At 39.1% G+C, this 27,262-nt stretch overlaps 2 protein-coding genes and 1 pseudogene across 6 annotated transcripts in view; all 3 read left to right on the plus strand.

Annotated features, from left to right (window-relative positions):
• The window catches only part of ACMSD (aminocarboxymuconate semialdehyde decarboxylase), a 61,696-nt gene extending 53,487 nt beyond the window's left edge, over nt 1-8,209 (plus strand). The window contains exons 9-10 of the mRNA XM_055398145.2: nt 2,544-2,642; nt 7,674-8,209. Coding sequence (XP_055254120.1) covers nt 2,544-2,642; nt 7,674-7,736 — 162 coding nt within the window. The 3' untranslated portion in view covers nt 7,737-8,209. The remainder of the gene's footprint in view (nt 1-2,543; nt 2,643-7,673) is intronic.
• A 1,860-nt stretch (nt 8,210-10,069) lies between these two features.
• On the plus strand, nt 10,070-11,059 carry LOC129537906 (Rieske domain-containing protein pseudogene; annotated as a pseudogene).
• Nucleotides 11,060-21,203: 10,144 nt separating this feature from the next.
• CCNT2 (cyclin T2) overlaps nt 21,204-27,262 on the plus strand; it is a 35,210-nt gene continuing 29,151 nt past the window's right edge. For 3 of the 5 annotated variants that reach the window (XR_016035529.1, XM_055397225.2, XM_055397226.2), the window contains exons 1-2: nt 21,204-21,393; nt 22,168-22,249. Coding sequence is in view for 4 of the 5 variants with exons in the window: in XM_055397225.2 (XP_055253200.1) it covers nt 21,236-21,393; nt 22,168-22,249 (240 nt within the window). In the remaining variant the exon portion in view is untranslated. Of the gene's footprint in view, nt 21,394-22,167; nt 22,250-24,166; nt 24,194-27,262 lie in introns of all 5 variants that reach the window. The other 2 variants (XM_088829023.1, XM_088829026.1) reach the window with 1 other exon arrangement.

Here is a 27,262-nt window from a genome sequence, read left to right on the forward strand (position 1 = left end):
TTTGGACTCTCTCTGTTACCTGGACCTGGATGCATGTTTCCTTCTTAGAGAAGTTTTCAGCCATTATTTCTTCAAATACTACTTCTACTCTTTTTTTCTTCTCCTTCTGGGACACTTATAATGCAAATGCTACTACCCTTCATGGTCCCAAAGGTCCCTTAAACTATCCTCATTTTTAAAAATTATTTTTATGTTTCTGTTTGGCTTAGGTGATTATTCCTACTCTGTCTTCCATATCACTTACCCATTCTTCAGTATCATCTACTGATACTGAAGTATTTTTTAAAAATAATTTTTATTTAATAAATGGTACAAAGCACAATGCCAAAAACATTAACAGTTAGAATTTCACCAAATGAAAAAAATACTATAGAATACACAGTTGCAAAAAGGTACATTAAGTTATTTTACAACTGCCTCAAGCTGTAAAAAGAAAGAAAACCTAATACCATACTTAAGTTATCCCTCTCTCAAAATAATACCATTTATATTATAAACCATGAGCTCCCCATCAAAAGACGGGAACTGCTTTTGTTAATTCATATATATATATATATATATATATATATGTATATATATATGCCTGTATCACTTTGCTATACACCTGAAACAAACACAACACTGTAAATAAAATATAGTACAATATAAAATAAAAATAAGTAACAGATCTTTGGGGCTTTACACTGAGTTAGAGTTCCTATCAGAGGGATAACAGCACCACAGCCACACAGAATCCTCATGAAGGAGGCACACGAATGACTGGGCTACAAGAGTTACAGGAATGAGAGGTGCTCATTTCCCAGAAACTACAGCTCACAGTAACCCCCTCCAATGTATACTTCATTGGTTATTGTATTCTTCAACTTACTGATTCCTTTTTATATTTTCTCTTTGTTCAAGTTCTCACTTGTTCATCCATTCTTATCCTGAGTTTGGTAAGCATCTTTACAATCATTATCTTAAACTCCTTCTCAGGTAGATTGATTATTTTCATTTCATTTAGGTCTTTTTCTTCCATTTTGTCATGTTCTTTTGTTTGAAACATACTCCTCTGTCTCCTGAATTTGCCCAATTCTCTAAGTTTACTCCTATGTATTATGTAGTTGGTTACAACTCCCAATCTTGGAGAAGTGACTTGTCCTAGGGAAGCCCAGCAGCATGTTCCCCTTTGATCACCAGAGTCAGATACTCCAGGGGTGTCCCCTACATGGGCTGCATGAGCCCTTCTATTGTAGCAAGGCTGGCTGTTACAGATATGCCGGTAGTTGGGGCTGCCCCAGGCACTAACAGGCTGAAGGGAGAATTCCAAAAGAGCAACCACCAGGGCGAGTGTCAGCATGGTAGAGACAGATAATGAAAACAGCTGCCACAAGCATGTCAGTTCCCAAGAGGAGTCCCAGCTGCCCCCCGTTTCTCCACAAGACTCTCTAAGATCAGCAAGTATGTCTGACCCAGACTCCTTTCAAACTGCAGCTTCTGCACAGGGACTTGGAACAAGTAAGTTTTTGCACATGCCCTTTAAAAGGATGGCCCTCCAGCCTCCAGTTCTAAACACAGGCCCCGCTGGTTTTCAAAGTCAGACATTCTGGGTGCTCATCTTCCCAGTGCAGGACTACCAGGCTGGTGAGCTCAGTGTGGGACTTGGACACCTGGCTCCTCAGGTAGGACCTCCACAGTTGATTTTCCTCCTGCTTGTGAGTCACCATGCCAAGAAAGTGAATCCTGACAGCCAGTGTCTCCACTCTCCTACCTGTCAAGTTGTGGTTCTTTTATATCTTTTCTACTAGCCTTCAGGTCATTCTCAGAGATAGTTGCCGTGTTCAGTAGTGTAATTTAGGTGTGACAGGGGCTGAACTCGGGATCTTCCTATTCTGCCATCTTGATCCCTCTCTGTCCCCATTTCTGTTTTGTTGACCAAGGCAATCTAGATTTTAGCACACTACTTGACATACTGCTTTATGTATTTGTAGACAGACAAGCCCGTGTGCTTTATCATACAAAGTGTCAAACAGAACTTCAAAGCTATATCATTAAAAAACAGAATCTAGTTTACAGAGATAGCAATTGTTTGTGGGGGGGAACTGGTTAGTTTTTGTTTGTTTTCTTTTCATTCATTTCATCCAATTGTTGTTTTTTATGTTTTCCTTTCTAACTCTAGTATATTTTCAAAAATTGTGGAGTCAATTGCAATGCATCATTTTAAGAAATATAGAATCCTTATTTTCATCTGAAGACATTAGCATGTTTTATTAAATAAATGCCTGCTTCTTAGATTTGAGTATTCTGCAATTCAGTTCCTTAGAAAAAACAAGGGAGGATAGAGGTTCATTTGCAGTTTTAAGAGACCTAATATCGCCACCTGCTGGACAAAATGTCAGAATACATTTTGAAGCCGTTAAATCCTAAAACTTCAAATCAGTTTGCTTCCATTAATCAGAGAAAAATGTGTTATTTTACCATAGGAGTGTTTGTAAATATAATTAAGTTTATAAGATGTTCTTTGGTGCTTTAAAAAAGTAGGGATAAAATTTTTCTTTTTTTAGGATAAAGTCATTTTGGGAACTGATTACCCCTTCCCACTAGGTGAGCTGGAACCTGGGAAACTGATAGAATCCATGGGAGAATTTGATGCAGAAACCAAGGTATGTGTCTTTTACTTCATGATTTTATTCCTGAATTTTCCTGATCTGTGTTTGGTTTCAGAGCACTTTGATATGGGATAGCAAAGGACAGAGAAATTGTTGCACTTAGTATTCCTAGAACTGTTTCTTGATCTTTAGAAATGGCAGATCTATTAAAGAACAAAGGAAAGTTAAAAAGCTGAAAGTTAACCTAGTACAACTAAATTCATAAAGACAAGAAAGAAAACTGTAAAGAAGCACATTATAATAATATATTTAGATTTGCAGGTTAGATGAATAAGAAAACATGTTTCCATTACAAATCTACCAGTCTCCAAAGTTGTAATGATTCTAGTAATTTGGATATTTAGACTCAAGTCTTGATTAACAGGACTCAAGGATGCAGAATCCTCAAGCAACTGGATTTTGTTTTTCTTTCAGCATTTGACTTTTAGGGTGGCTAAATGTGTCTTAATGCTGACACTTCCTATTCTGCCCCTCAGGCTCCTGAAACATGAGCTTAAAATGAGACACTGTGTCCCCAGATTTCCTCTCCTTAGCCATCCCCTTCACATCCCATGGGCTTCTCTGGTGGCTCAGACGGTCAAGAGCCCACCTTCAATGCAGGTTTGATCCCTGGGTCGGGAAGAACCTCTGAAGAAGGAAATGTCTATCCACTCCAATATTCTTGTCTGGAGAATTCCATGGATGGAGGAGCCTAGCAGGCCACAATCCATGGAGTTGCAAAGAGTCAGACATGACTGAGCAACTAACACTTTCAGTTTCCCATCCTACAGTGGTAAAGAATCCACCTGCCAATGCAGGAGACAAAGGAGACAAGAATCAGACCGGTTGTGTGACTGAGCATGCAAATCCCATTCCACACCCGCTCCCAACGAAACAAGTTCTTCCTAAGACTTCACCACTAGGGGACAGGGATGCCAAAAATGAAAACACAGGGAGATGTAAATTCTTAAAAAAAATTTATAGAAGTCTCAGTCATAACCTTTTTGTATGAGACTTGACTTTCTTCTAAACTAGGATCCAAAAGTTCTCTTCAACTCTAATTCTCTACTTTAATTGTTAGGGATACAGCTCATCACATCTTCTTAGCTTGAAGCACATTAACAGATGCCAAGAAGAGTACATTTTGATATATACTAGTTGCAAGTTATTAACTGGGAAACCTCAGACTGCTTTAAACAGGAAGTGTCTCCTTTGGCACTTACCCACCTTAAGGAACTAAAAATCCTGAGTTGTTAAATGGTAGTGGTGGTTTAGTCACTAAGTTGTGTCCTACTCTTGTGACCCCATGGACTGTAGCCCGCCAGGCTCCTCTGTCCATGGGTTTCTCCAGGCAAGAATACTGGGTTGCCATTTCCTTCTCCAGGGGATCTTCCCAACCCAGGAAATTAATCCAGGTCTCCTGAATTGCAGGCAGATTCTTTACCAACTGAGCTACAAGGTAAGCCCTCACATAACTGTTAAATATATACTTATTAAAGTAGAAAGCAATACTAAGATTTTCTTTACTTTTTATATCAAAAGTTGAAAATGAAAAACTTCCTATAACATTAATGAAAATTAAACTAAAACCAGACTACCCCAAGTATCCTGTTGTTGTTGTTCAGTTGTAAAGTCGTGTCCGACTCTGTGACCCATGAACTGCCAGGCTTCCCTGTCCTTCACAATCTCCCAGAGTTTGCTCAAACTCCATGTCAAATATCCTGATTAAGACTTTAATGGAATAATAATAATTACTATTATATGCCTTCTGTTATTTAATTTTATATGTCTATCACTTTCAAGTTTTCAAAAAATCTTGAATAAAAATTTTATGCAGTCATAAATACATGATATTCTGTAATGTTACATGTTACTCATCATAACCTTGTAATAAAGACTAAAAACAATCTACAGGGGAATAGTTAAATAAATAATAGTATGTCTATACAATGGAGTCTATATAGCCATTAAAAAGTATTAAAAATCAATTTCTAAGATATATTAAGAAAGGTACAAAAAATGCATATGGTATACTTTCATTTGTGAATAGCACACTATCCATTTGTGAAAAAAATTATAAACCTACATATAAGAATTTGCTTACATATGAATAAAATACCTCTGGAAGAACAGATAAGAAACTGATAAGTCTGGGAAGAAAAAGTAGTGGTTGGGCAGTACTAGTAAAAGGAAACGTACATTTCATATCTTTTGAATTTTGAGCCACATGAATAAATCCATTTGATGAGCACAACAACACTGGGAGATAGGCAAATGCATTCCACCAGGTAGATGCAGAGGAGGAAAACGAGACTTGAGTGTTAAGTGACTTGCCAAAGGGATATAATTGCTGGATTACAGCACATGAACTCAACTCCAAATCTCCTAATTCTAGGATCAGGTCTCTATCCAATACACCAAAATGTATCACCTTCAAAGGATACTTGGTACCAACATATTTTAAAAGTAAAGCAAATAGTTTTTCAGAGCAGCAGCCATTATTTCTGAAGTCTTCCTTTAGAGAAGGATGACCCAGGGTGAATCATGAAAAACCCAAGTAAGAGGTCCTTGCCTCAAATTACCCACTCTGCAAGCCTATGTGAGAACCCTGACGTGGCCATGATACACAGATACACACTAATGGTATGGATGTTACACAACCCCATACATGTTTCCTTCCACCCTCAGCTGCATGCCTGTCCTTTGCAAGCTACACATGTATCATCAGTTAGGATATCACAAAGTTAACTCTCAAATCACAGGAGCTTTTTCTGTGGAGCAGATCTAATCTATAGCTGGGGAGAAGGTGAAAAAAACTTGGCAGTCTTTTTCTCATGTGAAATTTATCAATGTACATATTTGTACAATATTCTGAGACTCTTATTCAGGGTCATGTGAAAGGACAACACATATACGGAGAAGGCAGTGGTACCTAAGCTGTACCTTTTCTCTGTATTTGACTCCAAGTAACTCTTAAAACTCATTGGAGGGTCCTGTAGAGGTTTCCAAAGAAGTCATTTTCCTAGGAGGGTTTTCCCCAGTTAAAAGTCTCCTTCCCTCCTCCTACAACCAAATTTCAAATTAAGATTTCAAATAGAGGGACAAAGGGGGAATTAGTGAAGGCAGTCAAAAGGTACAGCTTTCTAGTTACAAGAAATATAAGTACTAGGATTGTAATCTTATGCTCAGTCATTCAGTCATGTCTGACTCTTCTGTGACCTCATGTACTGCAGCCCACCAGGTTTCTCTGCCCATGGGATTTCCCAGGCAAGAATACAAGAGTGGGTTGCCATTTCCTTCTTCAGTGGCTCTTCCAAATCCAGGGATCAAATCCATATCTTCTGCGTTGACAGGCAAATTCTCTACCACTGAGCCATCAGGACTGTAATGTACAACAGGATAAATATAATTAACACTGCTATATATTACATGTGAAAGTTATTAGGAGACTAAATATTAAGACTTCTTATCCCAAGAGAAAAAAAATATTTTTTCTATTTCTTTAATGTTGTGTCCATATGAGATGATGGATATCCACTAGACTTATTATGGTATTCATTTCATGATGTATATAAGTCAGATCATTATGTTGTACTTTTTTTTTCACTTTTATGTTATTTTATTTTTAAAACTTATTGTCATAATTTTTTTTAATTGAAGGATAACTTGTACATCTTAAACTTATACAGTGTTGTATATTAATCATATCTCAATAAAACTGAAAGAAAAAAGAACATTCTTTTTGGGGGCTGAATATTCCATTTATGTCTAAAAGCCTATTCATCTGTTGATGTATATTGTGCCGTTTCTTTCAGCTGCTATTCATAGTACTATTATGAACATTCCCTTTCAAGTATCTGTTTGATACTTTTAAAAATTCTTTTGGATATATTTAGGAGTGGAATTGTTGGGTCATACTGGTCCCATCACTTCATGGGAAATAGATGGGGAAACAATGGAAACAGTGGCAGACTTTATTTTGGGGGGCTCCAAAATCACTGCAGATGCTGATTGCAGCCAGGAAATTAAAAGACGCTTACTCCTTGGAAGGAAAGTTATGACCAACCTAGATAGCATATTAAAAAGCAGAGACATTACTTTGCCAACAAAGGTCCGTCTAGTCAAGGCTATGGTTTTTCCCGTGGTCATGAATGGATGTGAGAGTTGAACTGTGAAGAAAGCTGATCGCCGAAGAATTGATGCTTTTGAACTGTGGTGTTGGAGAAGACTCTTGAGAGTCCCTTGGACTGCAAGGAGATCCAACCAGTCCATTCTAAAGGAGATCAATCCTGGGTGTTCATTGGAAGGACTGATGCTAAAGCTAAAACTCCAATACTTTGGCCACCTCATGCGACGAGTTGACTCACTGGAAAAGACTCTGATGCTGGGAGGGATTGGGGGTGGGAGGAGACGGGGACGACAGAGAATGAGATGGCTGGATGGCATCACCGACTTGATGGACATGAGTTTGAGTGAACTCTGGGAGTTGGTGATGGACAGGGAGGCCTGGCGTGCTGTGATTCATGGGGTCGCAAAGAGTCGGACATGACTGAGCGACTGAACTGAACTGACCATAATTCTGTTTATAATATGCTTAAACTTATCACTGTACTTACTATTTAATATAAAATGCATTTGCAGAAATATTTCATTAGAAACTACTATAAAAAACCATAAAATTATACATTTTCTATATTAGCTATAATGTAAATAATACATTATTTACATGTTCAAAAATTTAAAACATCTACCATGTTTTGTCTATGATTGTCAACATATTTGAGAAATAGAGAAAATAATTAAAGCATAAATATATCACCCACCCACCATTCATATTTTTGCTTTTAAAATATTGTTCACTACAAATACACGAATATAATTTAAAAAATAGTGCAGCAAAACATGGGTCAAGAGATCATTTTTTAAACACCTAATATTCTTCTCTCACATTGGGGAACTGAGATTTTAAAAACCTGAAGACAGTAAGTACTTTAAAACAGCCATTAAATAATGCTTTAAATTAAAACCTTTTCTTTTCTTTTTCAGGATAAACTCAAAGCTGGCAATGCCCTAGAATTTTTGGGTCTTGAAAGGAAACAATTTGAATGACTGAATTTACTACAGAGGCAAATTTCAAGAAGACATTTTACTTTTGCTTTTAAATACGTATCACATATGCATTACTGAAATCCTATTTTGAACTCTTTTATCCAGAAATAGAATATATCCAAATACTCTATTCATAACAAAAATGATTCTCATGTTTTTATTCTGAAAAGCAGTACATTATTTCATGTGCAAATCAAAAATTATTTTCCTACAGCCTTTAAAATTAATGGCAGAAATAAAAAGTAAAATGCCACTGATTTATATGAAAAAAGTAACAGATTCATCCTAGAGGGTTCATGTAGGTTCTCTACTTTGAGCAAATATTTGTTAATAGGTCCCAAATGATCTGTTTTTATTCACTTTAAATACCTTCCATTAGCTCAGAAGTGGGCTGGGAATGCTTTAGAGTCCAAAAATAAAAAATATACATTTTCCATAATCGCTAGGAACTTACAGCCCAATTAAGGAGGCAAAATACATGTTTGTGTAATAATTACTAAGCAATAAAACATGCATGTCACAGATTTTCAGTTAAGAAAAATTCATTTGATTCCAACTTTGGGTACATCTTCACAGAAGCTGGAACTCAAGCTGAGTCTATAGATGAATAAGGCATGTTAAGAGTTGGACGATGGTAAATAGGAAGGCAAAACAATGGGAACATAGTTTCCATACGAATAAGAACTTATCTATTCTGGAGAAAAGTTTCAGTATGTAATTTACTTTTACCAGAAACTCTTTCCAGTTGAAATACTGAGCAGACTGGGTAAAGCAAGCTGTGGAGGTTGAGCAGGGCAATACCAGAGTAGCCTGTTATACTCACTGCACTTCTACTTGTTCCACCTGGTCTGCTGAAGATGAACTTGGTTCTGGGAGGGGTAATGAACATCTGTGGTTCATGTACCTCTGGCTGAATTCTAAAACGTAATTTTTCAAAATTACCTGCTTGCTCTAATTGTGATTTTCTGGCTTGTTTTTTGTGTGTGGGGTTTTTTGGCCTCGCCGTGGCATGGGGGATCTTAGTTCCCTGACAAGGGGCTGAATCCATGCCCCTGCAGTGGAAACAGTCTTAACCACTGGACCGCCAGGGAAGTCCCATCCTCTTGATTCATTCATACTTCTTTTCCCTCCTATTAGTCAAGAGTTGAGTATGACATGTAATTTGTACTGATTTAATCTTTGCTAAACTACACCCATCCTATTATTTCCTTTATTTTAGCCTATAACTCCATCTCTTTCTTGCTCCTCCTGTTGCTTTCTATGACTTTACCCACCCAACACTTCGCTTGTTACTCCAGTCTGCTTTAAAAGAAAAAGATGAGTCAAACAGCAACATGAAGCATATGTAATTATTTTTTACTTCCCCATTCTTTGGGGGAAAATGTCTTATTTCTTTTTAAATATTCTGTATTTGAGCACTTTTAACATAGTGTTTGATGACTGCTTTATTATGATAAGTAACCTGATCATCTCGTTCAATGTAATTTTAACAGATATATAGATAAATACATAGTTTAAATAGATTTGGGGTATATTCATATTCACAGAGTATTTATGTGATATGCCAGGGTTGTAAGGCAGTTCCACATACTGGGGACACAGAAGTTAACAAAAAGGATAAAATCTGTTCTCTGATGAAACCTACAACCTGTAGGTTGCTGCTGCTACTGCTAAGTCACTTCAGTCGTGTCCGACTCTGTGCAACCCCATAGACAGCAGCCCACCAGGCTCCACCATCCCTGGGATTCTCCAGGCAAGAACACTGGAATGGGTTGCCATTTCCTTCTCCAATGCATGAAAGTGAAAAGCGAAAGTGAAGTCGCTCAGTCATGTCCAACTCTTCTCGACCCCTCGGACCACAGCCTACCAGGCTCCTTCATCCATGGGATTTTCCAGGCAAGAGTACTGGAGTGGGTTGCCATTGCCTTCTCCGACAACCTGTAGGTTGCTGCTGCTGCTGCTGCTGCTAAGTCACTTCAGTCATGTCCGACTCTTCTTGACCCCTTGGACTGCAGCCTACCAGGCTCCTTCATCCATGGGATTTTCCAGGCAAGAGGACTGGAGTGGGTTGCCATTGCCTTCTCCGACAACCTGTAGGTTAAGAAACTATAAATAAATAAAGGAGGGAGGACAAAGAAAGGACAAATGGAGAGCAAGAGGGAAAGAGGAGGGAGGAAAGGAAAGGAGGGAGGGAGGAAACTTTTCTTATACTGATAAATATTATGCAGAAATTAAAACAAGAAGATGTATAGAATGACTCAGGAAAGGATGGGAGATAAAACATTAAGTTGGAGGGTTAGAGAACACCTGTTTAAAGAGGACTTTGACCCGCCCCGCCCAGCGCCGAGCGGCGGCCGGCTTCCCTGGCCGGCTCAGTAGCCTCCCTCATGTGGGGGACGCGGCGGCCGGCTCTCGCGGAAGTGGGGCAGAGGCGCGGGGAAGCATGGATCCTGCTGGCTCTGAACAAGATCCTGAAACGAAGGAGCAATATGCTTCTGTCTATGTGGGTAGAGAAGAAGACATTAAAAGATCTGAAAGAATAACAGCTGTTGTCCATGACAGAGAAGTGGTCATTTTCTACCACAAAGGAGAATTTCATGCTATGGATATTCGCTGTTACCACTCAGGAGGACCTTTACATTTGGGAGAAATAGAGGAATTTGATGGACGAGCATGTATAGTTTGCCCCTGGCATAAGTACAAAATTACTTTGGAAACAGGAGAAGGACTGTATCAGTCTATAAATCCTAAAGACCCATCAGCAGAACCCATGTGGTGCTCCAAAGGAATAAAGCAAAGGATTCACACAGTGACAGTGGACAATGGGAATATTTATGTGACTCTTTCTAAGGAGCCTTTTAAGTGTGACTCTGACTTTTATGCTACTGGACTCTTCAAAGTAATTCCGAGTTCCTTCTGATAAAACTTCATGGCAATGAAAAATGTTGTGTATGTTTCGAAAGCATTTTTAGAATAACCTTGCTGGGTACCAAAAATGACTAACTTTTTCCAACACAAGCACATTTATAATCTTTAACAGTCATATTTATGAAAGGTTCCAAAGCACATGTACTTAGTATATGTAAGGATCATCATCAGGATCTATGAATACGTTTCAGCCAGTCCTCTGGGTTGATTGGAACCTCAAGGTTACAGGTTTGAAATGTGCATTTGAAGAAGGATAAAAATAATTTGGAGTAAGGAGAGTGAAGAAAAGGTTAAAACAAATTAGATCTACTAAGAAAAATTTAGGGGGAAAATCCCTACTTGATACAGTAGACTTCATCATGGGAAAATTTTAATGTATACAAAGTGAAGAGAATAATAAACTCCCAGCATCCACCTTCAAAAAAAATAAAAAATAAAAATAAAGAGGACTTTGAACTAAGACATGAGTAACAGAAAGAACTGGCCATGGAGAAGAGTCTTCTGGGGAAGGGCTAGAGCAGCAAAGGCTCTGAGGCAGAAAAGAGCTGGGGCAGAGCTTGTGAGCAAGGGAGAAACAGGGATGAAGCTGAAAAGCTGACCAGATAAGCAAGCTGTGGTCGAGAGTTTAGATTTTCATATTAAGTTTTTTAGTAAGCCAGTGGAGTTTTTAAAACAGTTTTGTGACATGCTCTGTCTTATGTTTTACAAAGCACATTAACAGCTCTGTAGAGAATTATTTTAAGGCGTCAAGAAATGATGGGGACTTGGGCAAGAGTAGCAGAACAGGGACAGTGACATGGGGTTGTAGGGAGAAGCAGCAGCACTTGATAAATTTGAGTACAAGGGCAAATGGGAAGGAAAAAAATCAAGGCTGATTCCCAGGGGTCTGTGTGTGTGTGCACCATAGTTTGCTTAGTCTCTTACATTTGGACATTATATGTAACTTCCAATATTTTGCAATTACAAATAAATTTTGCAATTACAAATAATGCTGCAATAAAATTAGGTTCATTTGTCGTATCACACATAAGGATAACTCCAACATAGATTTGATCAAATATTTAACTCCAAGATAAGGTGAAACTATGCAGACACTAGAAGAGAAACTTCCCCTTTAATCCGAATATAAAGGGCTTTCTAATGATGTCCTTTCTGTGCAATAATTCTGGGGACATTTAGCCTCTGAAATGTAGCTAAGGCTATTAAACTCATCCATACTTTAGACAGATGCCTTGACTCCCAGTTTTTTTCACTTGAGCATCTGGGTTGATTTATTTTACCATCATGAGGAAGACAGACAAAAACAGGTTTGGGAAGAAAGGGAATCAATAGCTCTGCTGTTGGACTTACTATATTTCAGATGTGTCTTAGACATTTAAGTAGGAATGTCCATAAGCAGTTAGGTACACTACTTTGGGGAGTTATAAAGAGGGAAGTTGGGAAGAGGGCATCAGTGTATAGAAAGTATTTAAAGAAACATGACTGAATGAAATCACCAGGAGAAAAAGTAAAACAGAGAACCAAAAGAACCCAAGACTAATTACTAGGATTCACCAGCACTTGAAACTAAGTAGTGCTCAGTGAGGTAGGAAGAAAACCATAAAAAATGTATTCAGAAGTAAGGGGGAGACAATGTTTCAAGAAAGCCTAATAGCTTTAGGCATTAAAAAAGAAAAAAGAAAAAATACTATGGTACTGGGCTTCTTTGGTGGTCCAGGGGCTAAGAATCTGCCTTGCAATGCAGGGGACACAGGTTGGATCTCCAGTCTGGAAAGATCTCAATGCTTCGGAGTAACTAAGCCCACGAATCACAACTACTGAAGCCTTTGCACCTTAGAGCCCGTGCTCCACAAGAGAAGTCACCGCAATGAGAAGCCCATGCACCGCAGCAAAGAGTAGCCCCCGCTCGCCACAACTAGAGAAAGCCCACGCACAACAACGAAAACCCAGTGCAGCCAAAACTAAAGTTTTTAAAAAATCTTTTCAATACGTTGGTACTTAGTACTTGGGGGCAGAATCATATGCTCTCAGTATAACTCAATCTCTTTATCTCAAAATAGTTCCACTTCCTATAGTCCCAATTCTGATCAATGGCATCAACCAGTCACTTAAATTTTCTCCTTCACCCATATCAGATCCTGACATTAAATCTGACAGATTCTGCCATTTTTATATCTTTCACTTCTCTATTCTGTCTTCCCTAATGCTTCCAACTAGATTCGGGTCCTCAACTCTCATCAAGATTATTAATATTACCTCTTATGTATACTCCTGCTTCTTGGCTTAGTCTGGCATAATCCATCTTCCACCTGATGGCCAGAGAAAATTTTCCAAGTATGTATCTGATAGCATTTCTCTTTCTCTAGCTTTTTTTAAAATTCCTCGGGACCTAGAATGATGGTTTCTAGGCTTTGAGATGTCATTAATCAGTATCTTCCCCTTTTAAAAGCTGTACTGATATTGCTAATAGCAGAGACTTCTCAATTTGAATTGCAATTGCTATCTTCCCACTAGACTGGAACTTCCTTGAGAGCAGAAACTATGACTTGCTTCACTTATGCAATAATTCATATGCATTCAACAGTATTTACTGAGGGTCCACGATGTACACCAGGTGCTGGGATAATGTAAGTAAAAACAAACATGCTTCCTGCCCTCAACCGCGCTTACAATCTAGTTAGGGAGACAGGTATCAAACAAGCAACAAATTAATGTAAAATTGCTACTGTGACAAGAGCTAGGAAGGAGACACACATGGTGTATCAGATCAGATCAGATCAGTCACTCAGTCGTGTCCGACTCTCCGCGATCCCATGAATCACAGCACGCCAGGCCTCCCTGTCCATCACCAACTCCCGGAGCTCACTCAAACTCATGTCCACAGAGTCAGTGATGCCATCCAGCCATCTCATTCTCCGTCGTCCCCTTCTCCTCCCACCCCCAACCTTTCCCAGCATCAGAGTCTTTTCCAGTGAGTCAACTCGTCACATGAGGTGGCCAAAGTATTGCAGCTTCAGCTTTAGCATCAGTCCCTCCAATGAACATCCAGGATTGATCTCTTCTAAAATGGACTGGTTGGATCTCCTTGCAGTATAAGGGACTCTCAAGAGTCTTCTCCAACACCACAGTTCAAAAGCATCGATTCTTCGGCAATCAGCCTTCTTCACAGTCCAACTCTCACATCCATACATGACCACGGGAAAAACCATTGCCTTGACTAGACGGACCTTGGTTGGCAAAGTAATGTCTCTGCTTTTTAATATACTATCAAGGTTGGTCATAACTTTCCTTCCAAGGAGCAAGCGTCTTTTAATTTCATGGCTGCAATCAGCATCTGCAGTGATTTTGTATAGAGAGCTTAAAATGCGGGACATGAGCCCATTAGAGTTGGGGAGAGAATTTTCAGAACTGTTGCTTCAGCTGGGTTCTGAAGAGCAGAAAACAGCTAAAAGGTAAAGAGGCAAAGAGGAAAGGGAAGAGCATATGGAAAGCCTTGTGGCAGCAGAGAACACAGCAGGAAAGGATACTACTGGGGCTGGAGGTGAGAAAGCAAGACATTCTTGGTACAAAGAGACAAGATCACATGGGGCCATATGTTGGCTTGAGGAGTTTTATCTACCAAAAGGCTGTGAGGTTTTTAATTAGGATATGTCAGGGAATATTTAACAGTAGGATTCCTGTGTGCTATTTCCTGTCTCTCTTGAGCCCTCTGTTCCTTATCAGTTCCTGTCAGGAATGAGCCGAGCGGCAAGCCACTCCCAGGACTGATATCAAAGAGATGGGATGCTTGCATAGAATTTCCTTCATTAGCTTTTCTATATGGCGAAAGGGATGATTTACGACCCTCTTTTGATATGGATTGTCTTTTGGCTTTATGGCCTTTATTACTCCTTGTTTCCTTGGTAACTTGTAAAGTCTGGTCTTTTGATCTTTATCTGAAGAAGCTACCTTGTAATAAGGTATATATACTCACTCAGAGTTCAATAAAGGACCCTTGTTCCACTAGAGACTTCGGTCCCCATGTCCTTCTTTATCTCTTTCTCTTTCTCTCTTTCTGGCTGATTCTCTGGAGCATGGAAGCCTGCCAAGCTCATTTTCCTGCCCAGGCTTTCAAGGCCTCTCAAGACCTCTTGAGAGGGTGCCCTATGCCTATATGAGTGGTACAAGCCCTGTCCTAGGGTTTTATTGGTTTTCTGTGTTCCGTTCCATCGCTCAGTCGTGTCCGACTCTATGCGACCCCATGGACTGTAGCCTACCAGGCTTCTCCGTCCATGGGATTCTCCAGGTAAGAGTACTGGAGTGGGTTACCTTTTCTGTGTAACCCAGGGAATATTAGCCTCTTTCCTTCTTTCACTTTCTTATCGTCAACTCTGGACCACCAGGTTCCGTTCCATTAAAGGACAGCAACAAGGATATAACTAGTTGAAATTTGAAAAGACCCTTCTGGCCCTAAAATGGCACTTATCACACCCAAAATCTCAAAAATCTCTCAAGAAAATCCCCCTTTTAGGCTTTTCTCTCCCATCTTATCTAGTATATGTACTTCTCCAAAACATACCCATGGGGGGAAAAAAATCCCACTACCATCAGATTCCAAAGGACAACTCTTCATAGTCACCCAAGTATTTCTCTTCCTTGGACTGGACCCCTCTCCAAATTTTTTATCTTCCCTAAAAAGGAAGCCAGTTCTAATTCAACCCAATATTTATTATCCAACCAGAAAACTTACACCTATATTCATTGAAAAGAATGACACAAATGAATTTACAAAACAGAAAATCACAGACACAGAAAACAAACTTATGGTTACCAAAGGGGAGAGGGATAGATTCGGAGCTAGGATTGACATATACACACTACTATATACTAAACAGATAACCGACAAGGACCTCCTGTATAGCACAGGAAACTATATTCAATATTCTGTAATACCCTATAAGGGAAAATAATATGAAAATGAATATGTAAATATAAATAAAATGTTGTTGTTGTTTAGTTGCAACATCATGTTTTACTTAGGACTCTTCTGCAGCCCCGTGGACTGTACCCTGCCAGTCTCCTCTGTCCTTGTGATTTCCCAGGCAAGAATACTGGAGTAGGTTGCCATGCCCTTCTCAGCGGATCTTCCTGACTCAGGGATCAAACCCATGTCTCCTGCATTGGCAAGCAGAGTCTTTACATGGGAAGCCGAAAATAAATACATACAAACATAAATAAATATTTATTTATTTAAATGTAATTGGGTAGACCAAAGTTTGTTCAGGTTTTGCCATAACATCTTATGGGAAAACCTGAACAAATATTTTGGCCAACCCAATATATAGATGAATCACTGCGATGGACACTTGAAACTAATCAACTAATCAACTATAGTTGATATCATAAATCAACTATACTTCCATTTAAAACATATATATATTCAATTACTTAAGATGAATTTAATTAAAATAAATACTAACTTCATATTTGCTTAACTTACAACATGGTTCTGGGGTTTTTCTGAATCAAAATTGAACAAAAGTGAATAGAAGCTTCCATTTCTGAATATAAAATATTGCTCACTTTATCAGATACCTAACAAAAAATTTTAAGTTCATTTTTGAGAAGTCAATTCACAAACATGGTAGAAGAGTTCAAAAAGCATTGAATTCAATGTATGTCACCCAGAGGGAGCCAATTTTATCTGTTGTTTGTATATGTGTATTCTTGTAAAGGTAATCTATAATTATACAAGTATTGACTATGCCAAAGCCTTTGACTGTGTGGATCACAATAAACTGTAGAAAATTCTGAAAGACATGGGAATACCAGACCACCTGACCTGCCTCTTGAGAAACCTATATGCAGGTCAGGAAGCAACAGTTGAAACTGGACATGGAACAGACTGGTTCCAAATAGGAAAAGGAGTATGTCAAGGCTATATATTGTCACTCTGCTTATTTAACTTATATGCAGAGTACATCATGAGAAACACTGGGTTGGAAGAAGCACAAGCTGGAATCAAGATTGCCAAGAGAGATATCAATAACCTCAGATATGCAGATGACACCACCCTTATGGCAGAAAGTGAAGAGGAACTCAAAAGTCTCTTGATGAAAGTGAAGAGGAGAGTGAAAAAGTTAGCTTAAAGCTCAATGTTCAGAAAACTAAGATCATGGCATCTGGTCCCATCACTTCATGGGAAATAGATGGAAAAACAGTGGAAACAGTGTCAGACTTTATTTTTTTGGGCTCCAAAATCACTCCAGATGGTGACTGCAGCCATGAAATTAAAAGATGCTTACTCCCTGGAAGGAAAGTTATGACCAACCCAGATAGCATGTTAAAAAGGAGAGACATTACTTTGCCAACAAAGGTCCGTCTAGTCAAGGCTATGGTTTTTCCCGTGGTCATGTATGGATGTGAGAGTTGGACTGTGAAGAAAGCTAAGTGCCAAAGAATTGATGCTTTTGAACCACGCTGTTGGAGAAGACTCTCAAGAGTCCCTTTGCAAGGAGATCCAACCAGTCCATTCTAAAGGAGATCAGTCCTGGGTATTCATTGGAAGGACTGATGCTAAAGCTGAAACTCCAATACTTTGGCCACCTCATGCGAAGAGTTGATTCATTGGAAAAGACCCTGGTGCTGGGAGGGATTGGGGGCAGGAGGGGAAGGGGACAACAGAGGACAAGATGGCTGGATGGCATCACCAACTCGATGGACATGAGTTTGGGTAAACTCCGGGAGTTGGTGATGGACAGGGAGGCCTGGCGTGCTGCGATTCATGGGGTCGCAAAGAGTCGGACACGACTGAGTGACTAAACTGAACATGTACATATTCCTTTGTTCATTTTACCCAAACAGTAGCATCTTTTTTTTTCTTTTCCTACTTAATACATTGATGATATTCCACATAAAAGCTGCTTTCTTTTTACAACAATCTATAAGCTAGCTTCAGTTCAGTTCAGTTCAGTTGCTCAGTCATGTCTGACTCTTTGCGACCCCATGGCACTAGCAGTAAAGAACCCACCTGCCAATGCAAGAGACTTAAAAGATGTGGGTTCAGTCCCTAGGTTGGGAAGATCCTCTGGAGGAGGGCGTGTTAGCAACCCACTCTAGTATTCTTGCATGGAGAATCCCATGAACACAGGAGCCTGGAAGGCTTCGGTCTGGTCCACAGGGTCACAAAGAGTTGGATATGACTGAAGTGACTTAGCAAGCAAGCTAACTTCAGTTTGGATGCATTATAAAACTCTTTATTTATATTCCCTCCCCGCTGATGTTGTATGTTTTTGATGTCACAATTTGTATCTTTTTATTCTGCGTGTATCTTAACAAGTTTTTGTAGTTATATTTTTACTACTTTTGTCTTTTAATTTTCAAACTTTGAAAGTAATTAATCTATCACCTTTACAACTTTATTTTTCCTACATATATCTTACCAGTGATATTTATCCTGTTTTCCTGCAGCCAATTAACGCTCTTTTGTTTCAGCTTAAAGAAGTTCTTTTAACATTTCCTGTAAGGCCAGTGTAGTGGGGATGAACTCCATTACCTTTTGCTTGTCTGGAAAACTCTCTCCTTCAACTCCTAAGGACAGCTTTTCTGGTAGAGTATTCTTGATTGGCCGCTTTTCTCCTTTCAGCACTTTGATGTCTTCTTTTTAATTGGGGACTAGTATTTCATTGCATAGATAAATCAAACTATTCAATCCTCAAATCATGAATGGTCATGCTTCCTGTCTTTTAAAATTGCAAACTACTACTAAGAATGCCTTTAAATGATGTTGAACATCTTTTCAAATGTTTATTTGCCATCTGTATCACTTCTTTTGAAGTTTCTGTTCAGATCCTTTGCCTTTTTTTTTTTCTTGGCCACTTAGCATGTGGGATCCTAGTTCCCTGAAGAGAAATGGCACTCATGCCTTCAGTCTTCACCACTGGACCACCAGTGAAGACCCCCCTTTGCCAATTTTAAAATTGGGTTCTTTGTTTTCTTATTGAACTTTAAGGGTTATTTGCATATTTGGAACACAAGTCCTTTATTAGAGTTTTGCAGAGTTTTTCCTTGTATTTTCACTCTTAACTGTCTTTCACAGAGCAGAAGTCTTTAATTTTAATAAAGTCCAACTTAATTTTTTCTTTCATGGATCATCTTTTGGTGATGTATCTAAAAACTCACTGCCAAACAAAGGCACCTAGGTTTTCTCCTGTTATATTCCAGAATTTTTAAAGCTTTGCATCTGACATTTAGGGTTATGATTTACTTAAAATTAATTTTTGTTAAAAGTGAGATTTTTGAGATTTTGTGAGATTTGTGGAGTTTTTTTGCCAGATGGATGTCCAGTTGTTTCAGCGCTATTTGTTGAAAAGATGATCTTTTCTCAATTTAAGTGCCTTTGCTCCTTTGTCAAAGATCAGTTGACCATATTTCTACAGGTCTATTTCTGGGCTCCCTATTCTGCTCCACTGATGTATGTCTATTATTTTGCCAATACACACTTTCATACTGTAGCTTTGAGGTTGGGTAGAGCCTGTTCCACTTCTTTGGTATTGTGTAGGCTATTTTGGGTCTTTTGTTTTTCCATATAAACTTTAGAATCAATTAGTACTTATCTATAAAATAACTTGATAAATTTTTTATTGGGATTGCATTAAATTTATAAATGAAGTTGGGAAGAACTGACGTTAATTCTTGGAATCCATGAACTCAGAATATCCTTCCACTCATATCTACTTTCTTTAATCACAGCTTTATAGTTTTCTATAAACAGATCCTGTACCTTTTTTAGATTCACACCTAAGTTTTACTTTTTATAACTGATATTGTGTTTTTAGCTTCAAATATCAATTATACATGGCTGGTACACAGGAAAGCAACTGACTCTTGTATATTATAATCCTGCTATAGTCACTTACTAGTTCCAGTTTTTCTTTTTTAACATTCCTTAAGATTTTCTACATGAACAATTATGTTACTAGGAACAAAGTCAGTTTTCTTTCTTTCTTCCTGATCTGCTTAGCTTTGATTTCCTTTTCTTACAGGACATCTAGGACAACTTTGAAAGGAGTGATGAGACGGGAATCATGCTTTAGTATGAAAGTTTCTCACCATTAAGCATGATGCTAGCTCTAAGGTTGTAGTAACTTGACTAGCAAAAGTTCTCGTACATTCCTAGCTTGTTAGAGCTTTTATCATGAATGAGCGTTCAAGGTAGACATTTTTAAAGTGTTGCTTTCAGTCAGTCTGCCCTGGAACTTCTAAGCAGCATAAGATGTGAGGCAAGTTATTGGACAACGGTTCACGACAGGTGACTACCAAAATACCTCAATACTGTGTGTGACCGTGGGGGGGGGGGCAGGCAAAGCCAAGATACATCAGTACACTGAGCATCGGAGCCCCAAAACGATGACAAAAGCCTGGAGATTTAATCAAGAACTCAATGAAAGTACCAGTTGCCTTTATGTCTTCCTGTGCTCTAATCTTTGGCAAATAGCCTGGTGGGCTTACCGTTCAAGAGGTCGCCAAAGTCGGACAGGGCTTAGAACTTAACAACAAAAATTTAAAACTTAGAAAATTATTCACACAGTAGGCGTTGGCTCAAAGCCAGAGACGCACCCACTCCCAGGGTGGAGCTCTGCGGAATTTTCTTGCAGGGACAGGAGAAAGGGTTAATGAATAGTGTTACCATATTCAACACTGATAATTTTTTTTCCTGTTTTTATAGTATCTGCTTCTCTTCAAACTTCTCTTTAAAACCACAGATTTTTTAAAAAAACCACTACCGATACGGACTCGAAACCTAGTTTGGAAATCCACCTACTCTGATTGCTAATTGGATAACCTTCGGCAGGGAAATAAAATAAACCCTCGGCCTGCGTAGTCGTGGAATTCAAACAAGATAATGTAGAGGAAAAGCACTGAAGAGTAGCACAAACGTGGAGTGTCACTTCTTCTGCACCCCTTCCCAGGTAGGTCCCTGCCAGAGCCACCCGTTGGGCGAAGGCTGTCCGCCTACCAGTTGAGAGGAGGGAGCCTACGATACTGCGCAGACCGACGCTGAGAAAAATAGAGGATGTGCCGCGCGACTGCGACACAGGAAGGTTCTTTTTTTTTTTTTTTTTAAGCGCCGCCAGACTCCAGATTCCAGCATCGCCGGGATTTGAGAGTTCACGCCCAGGACACATGGCGCAGCCGCGTGCCCGCCTCTCCAGTCAGCCGACCCGAAACCAGTCTCTCCCTTCCTCTCCACCACGCCCTTAGCCCAGCCACTCCTAGACCCGGCATGCACCGCGCCGACCTTTTCCTTCCAGCCGACCCCCGCCTCTGGGCGCCTCCAAATGACAAGCGGCGCGGAGCATTGTGGTCCTCTGCGCGAGAGCGAGGTGGGAGGCAGGAAAGAGAAAGCAAAAGGCTTGGGCGAGTCGAGAGGGCGGTCCCCGCGCACGCGCACGCGCGGCGACGGAGGTGAAAAGGGGCGGTGTCTGGTCTACGGCGAGCGGAGTGGGGCGGGGTCTCGAGGCCTTGGCGGGGAGTCCGCGAGCCCGGAGGGGCGGGGGGTGGGTGAGGGAGCGGGCGGAGGAGGAAGTGTCATGGCGTCGGGCCGTGGAGCTTCTTCTCGCTGGTTCTTTACTCGGGAACAGCTGGAGAACACGCCGAGCCGTCGCTGCGGAGTGGAGGCGGATAAAGAGCTCTCGTACCGCCAGCAGGCGGCCAACCTCATCCAGGAAATGGGACAGCGCCTCAATGTGTATCCTTTCTTATTCTTGGCCTTCCGCCGCTCACGCCCTGTCTCTCGCACTACTCGCCCGGTCGCCGGGCCTGGTGCCCCGCGAACATGGCGCCGTCGCCTCGGCCTTTGCTGGGCCTCGGCCGCGCAGTGAGGGAAGGCAGGTTCGGGTTCGGAAGGCCGCGAGCGACCGGCGGAGGAGTGGAGGAGGAGGGGAGACCGGGAATGCGGGCCGGGAGGCTGCGTTGTGTAATCTGTTTGGGGCCGCGCGTGGTGGCGGCGGGGGATGGGAGTGCCGCCCAGACGAGAGGGGACTTTTAGGGATAATCGCCGAAAAGAGGCGGTTGCCTCGACTTCTCGTCCAAGACGGGCTTGAGAGCTAGCTCTGCTCGCGAACTTGATGGCGGTTCTCTCGTACCTGGAGAGCGCACGGGAGGTCTTTATATTCTTGACAAGGTTTTGTATGGGTGTGCGCGCGCGTGTTTCAACTCTGATTTGGGGTTTAGTCAGCCGGAGCCATTGATCAATCCTTCCTGGGCTCGCTTAATTTCAATGTTAGAGCGAAATGGTCGGCATTTGTTGTTACTGTTAGTATTACCATTTCGGTGTGGAGCCTTTTATAACCTCCGCCCCCCCCCCGACCATCCTGTGGGTATTTATTTACTTATTATAGTTTGGGGATTGGTTTTGAGTGAACGGGTGGCGTTGGAAAAGGACCGTAGATCGGATATTTTCTTTCAAAATTGTTTTGGAAAGAGATCTTTTCTCCAATATTTCCTAAATGTTACGTTCCAGCTCTCAGCTTACAATAAACACTGCGATTGTTTATATGCACAGGTTTTACATGCACCATTCTTTCACCAAATTCAGTAGATATGTAAGTACTATTTTATGGTACTATTTTATTGTTTGTTTTTACTGCAACCAAATTTTAAGGTACAATCGATACGTAGGAATGAGTTGGTCGTGGATTTTACTACTGTATTTAGTGTTCCAAGTTAACGGTGAAGATGAATGGCTTGATGAACATTTTGTTTCAAATGCACGATTTCTGGTTCGTTGGTTTGTTAGTGTTTTAATTTGGGATGACAAGCTGCCAGGCGCTGTGTCAGGCTCTGCCGGCTTTTTTGAGCTGAGAGATAAATCAGAAGCATTTCTTTTCTCAAAGAGTGTTTATTACATTTGTATGCATTTAAGTTTTATATTCGACATTTAAACAATTTCAGATAGTAATGTATAATGTGATGGGGAAACTCCGTCATCTGGACGCATATTGTTTCAAGTATTGTGAATTGGGCTTAGTTTAATAGCAACGTTGTTTTGTAATAATCCTTTGAAAGAACTATTTTGCTATTTTAGCAAAAATATTTCACTTGTTAACTACAAGTTGTCAAACGTTATTTATCACAATTTAGCATTAGTTGTCTACTTAAATATTTGGTGATTTGAATTGTATCTTGCTTCAGACAAAACGGTCGTGTGTGTGTGTGTATAATTAGTTTGAAGTACATCTTACCTTCCAATACTAAGGTACTGATTTGGAACATATGCTGTAAATTTTGTGTGTCACAAATAGAGTAGTGGCTTTTAGTTGCAATTTTAAATTATGAAACAGGGCAGTTGGATGTGTGCTCTTTTCAGAGAAATATGCGTACTGTGTTGTACCTGTTAACAAAGAAAACTGCATATCATTTAGAAATACCTAACTCTAAGGTAAATATTTTACCTTATTTCTCACCATGTTTTTTGCTCACAGCTGTTATTGTAGAATGTTACTCTGAAAGGTGTGTGGAAAAATTGACCATGGAAGATTTCACGTATGGATTGTTATTAGAACTTTTAAGAAAACAGTTTTTGAAAAGGTTCTTTTTTTGAGTTGGAAGAAAGGAAAAGCTTCATAGTTTAGATTGATTCCTATATTAATCTCTTCTGATCGTAAATCTGACTTGGTTTATCAGATTGGCATATAAGTTTATCTTAAAGACAATATGCATTTCTTATATACATTTTGGTCTCTTGCAGTCTCCATTTCTTCTACTCTTCATCTTTTAAATCTGTGTGATTCTTGTTCTGTTTTTATTTCCCTAGTTTTTTCTTGTGCATAAAACTTAGATCAGTGATAGTGCTGGGAAGAGAGAGGAAACCTTTTCGGTAGGAATATTTAGATTGAGAGAAATAGCATTTTAATTTAAATTGTCTTCTAAGGTAGTAGTGAACTGATAAATACTAATATAAATACGACTTAAGTAGCCCTGGAAAATACTGGTAGGAATCACAAAATAGTTCTGGAAATTCTTTGTGTGGCTGCAGATGCCCATTTACTTGCATTTCTACTTCAGTAATGATTTCACTACAAGACCACACTTCTAATTTTGAACCGTCCCTCTTTCATAATTTGTCTCTATGGCCTGTTTGGTATGCTTTAAAGCAAATGCTTACAGCCAAAATTCTCCGCTGTAACTTTAAATTGACTGGTGAAGCCCAGGTCACTGGCATTCTAACTCTTGTTATTTTATTTAAATGCTGTCATTTAATAAGAAAGCCAAAGTACTCATTTATTACCCTACTTTCTGTCTTTGTGTGTATAAAGCAAACCTCAATGTTGTACAGAGTTGTTATTAGCAGAATAATTGAAATCTGATGTTTCTGTTTGAGAAGTAAATTGCACTCTTCATTTCTAACCATTATCTTTTTTACCTTTGCTTTTATATCAAAAGTGGTTTTAATATTTGTGTTGGTGCACTTGCAACAATTGCAGAACCTCACTCTTTTATCTTTTTTCCTATTCTTTTAGGGTGAAGGGGGTGGTCTCAAATTGAATGTGAGTCACTTTTAAATTCATATTCTGCCACATTATTGGGAAAAGTTTTCTTATAAGGTTATAATGGAATGTCATAGTAAACTTTAAAAAAGTGTGAGTCATTATAAAGTAAATTAAACACCATTTGGTAAATTAAACCATAACAAGCTTAAATTTAAAGATGTTAGTGACAAAATAGATACAATTTTATAATAAATATGCCTTCATTATATTAAAATATTATATTTAAAATAAATTATGTGGCTTTATTTTTTCTCACATTGACAAATTTAAAAGTAAAAAATCCCCTAAAGGTCAGGTTGCTCTTGTGTCCAAAATCAGTGTCAACAGAGCTGACTTTCCTCATTGTCGGTTTCTCTTTTTAGAAGGTTGGCTTGCTATCAGCAGGAAATGAGTTTTATGTGTAACCTAATTACATAAATCTATCTTTTGCTCACTGGATGCAGTAAGATTTATGTAATTAAGATTAGTAATTGAAGAATGGCCTTGCTGGATCAAGCTCAAGATGAATCTAGTAAAGTGTATTAAAAAAAAAGCTCTGGAACCAACATTGCCTCCAAGGTATATCCTGTGGGAGAGCATTCTCCCCTGTGTCAGTCATAGAGCACATATTGACTCAGCTTCTCCTAGAAACTCTGTTCATTAGTTTGGTTAGTCACGCTTACAGTGCACTTGTTTCTTGTATTAATTAAGTCTTATGAGTTCTTTTAAGATGAGGTTGTAAAGAGCACATTCTTAGTATTTTTATTCGTCATTGTCTAGTTTCCTAGCATTTCTCCAGTTCATGGAGTCATTTTAATCTTCTCTTTACTTTCCTTAGATCTGTTGCCTCTTTCTTGAACTGCAGCAATTGAAACATTAAATGTGTTTTAGTTTAAGGTATCAAATACATGGTTAGTCAAGGGCGATATTCAGAACTAATAATTTTTGACTTCTAAGAGTGTGTCATCAATGTCATATCTGAGTTTCACTAAATACATCTAAAATTAGTCAGCTGATAAGCAGAAAGGAACTTGTATTTGCTTGTGCCGAAAAATGATTACCACTTTTTGCTTTCAGTCTTAATGGTTCTCAGTTGACTTGGCTCTTGACAGTAGATAGCATTTGAAAATTTAAAGATGTTCTTTTTGCATTCTTTTCCTTCTCTGTAAAGACTTAAATGATTTAAAGGAAAGCCATTTTTATATCTATCTAGAAAGTTGCTCATAGTCCCGATTGTTTGTCCTATAATAAAGCATTCTCCCATTCTGATTTTTAATAATCATCTTTGCATCAAAATTTATTCAAGGTGGTGGGGCAGGGCTGTTGCATACAGAATCTTAGTTCCCAGACCAGAGATCAAACCTGGGCCCTCTATATTGGCTGCCAGAGTCAACCACTGGACCACCAGGCAAGTCTGGTGCAAGATTTTTTAACAGTAGATTTCATCCAATTTACACTAACTGTTGCTTATTTATACTCAAATTGCTCATAAAATCACCATAAAAAATTGACATTTGTGAAAGAAAACCACCATTTTGGTAGAATTGGTTAGCTAAGGATTTTGTTTAAAAATTTATTGTGAAAGCTGTAAATTTCTCTCAAGCATAGGAATATAAATAAAGTTAAATGTAAAAATTCACCACCACCACCACCCCTCAGCATTCAGGCTAGAAGGTAAGCACCATAAGGACAAGGGGAGTTTGTTTATTTCTTTTCTTTTTTGGCTATATTCACCATTACCTCACATGAAATAGATATTCAGCAAAAGGTTTGTCAACAGAATGGATCAAATCTTGTTGCTTCACAGGTGTGTTGAATGAATTCTTCTACATTTTCCTCTATATACATTCTCCCCATGTAGATACATTTAAAGTGTTTTATTATTTGAAAATTAAGAGACACGTGCTAAATGAAAATGGTAGAAAAGGGGATGTGATGAATCTCCCTCCCATCTAAGTGTCTAAGCCCCGTGCCCTACACCATTTGCTGTTCATTGTTTTTGTGTGCCCTTTCAGAAATACTTTTTGCTTGTGCAAACATTTGTGTGTATCTTTGTCAGCAGAGGAAAGGGTTTTCATTTGTTTTTTTCACGGGCATTGGATCCAGCACATAGCAGCAAATATAAAAACATACAGAATTGGACTGATCCTAGTTGGGGACAGATGTGGCTGTTTCTGGAGAAGTAATTTTTAAGGTGGCACTAGAAAAGGATGGTCTAGATTTACCTAGTGGTTCTCAGCCAGAGGCAGTTTTGCCCACCACCCATTTAACAATGTTTGGAAACATTTTGGTTGTCAAAACTAGGTGAAGGGGTACTACTGATACGTAGTTAAATAATCGAAGCCAGAGATGGTGCTAAATGTCTTCCAGTGCGCAGGGATACCTGCTAAAGCCAAGAGGTACCTAGTACAAAACATCAGTAGTGCTAAGGTTGAGAAAACCATGGGTTAACCTAAAGAGTTAAGGAGACTAAAGCTATGTTATCCTTACTAGATTAATTTTGAGTGTTTGGTGAATTTTATATGTTCTAATAAGAAATTGCCTATTCATCTGTAATTCCTCAAGGACCTTAAGAACAAAGATCAATTTGTGATCTTTTTCTAATTTAGGGTTTTAGGGAAACATTTTTGATATTCCTAAAATTTAAAGTTTAAATTTAGTTTGCCTTTCTGTGAAGTACTAATGTGTTCCTTAGCCTCTTATTTGAGCTTTTTGTGACTTTCTTATCCTGTTAGCAAATATTTTAGTAGTTTGTGTTCTAATTTTGTTTATGGTGGTTTTTGACATAATTTTGTTGTTCAAACATACCAACCTTTAATTTTGCTTTATTTCTTTACTTTTATTTTTATCTGGAGATAAGTGTTTACTGTATTCATTTACTGGTTTCATGGGAAGAGTTTCTTGGGCTTCTGTGTTTGTTTTTCCACCTTAGGTTAATTTTGGTGTGTCATTCTTAAATATTTATCTGAAGTTGGTTTCCCTGTTATTGCAAATAAGGAAGAAAAGAATCATAAAGGTTAAACAGTTTGTCTGAACTCACGCAGCAACAGAGTGACAGAAGCAAAAATCTCCCCCAGATCTAGACTC

The sequence above is a fragment of the Moschus berezovskii genome, chromosome 2 (genome assembly GCF_049115385.1).
Source record: "Moschus berezovskii isolate FMDL1 chromosome 2, NW_MosBer_1.0, whole genome shotgun sequence".
NCBI classification, from domain to species: Eukaryota; Metazoa; Chordata; class Mammalia; order Artiodactyla; family Moschidae; genus Moschus; species Moschus berezovskii.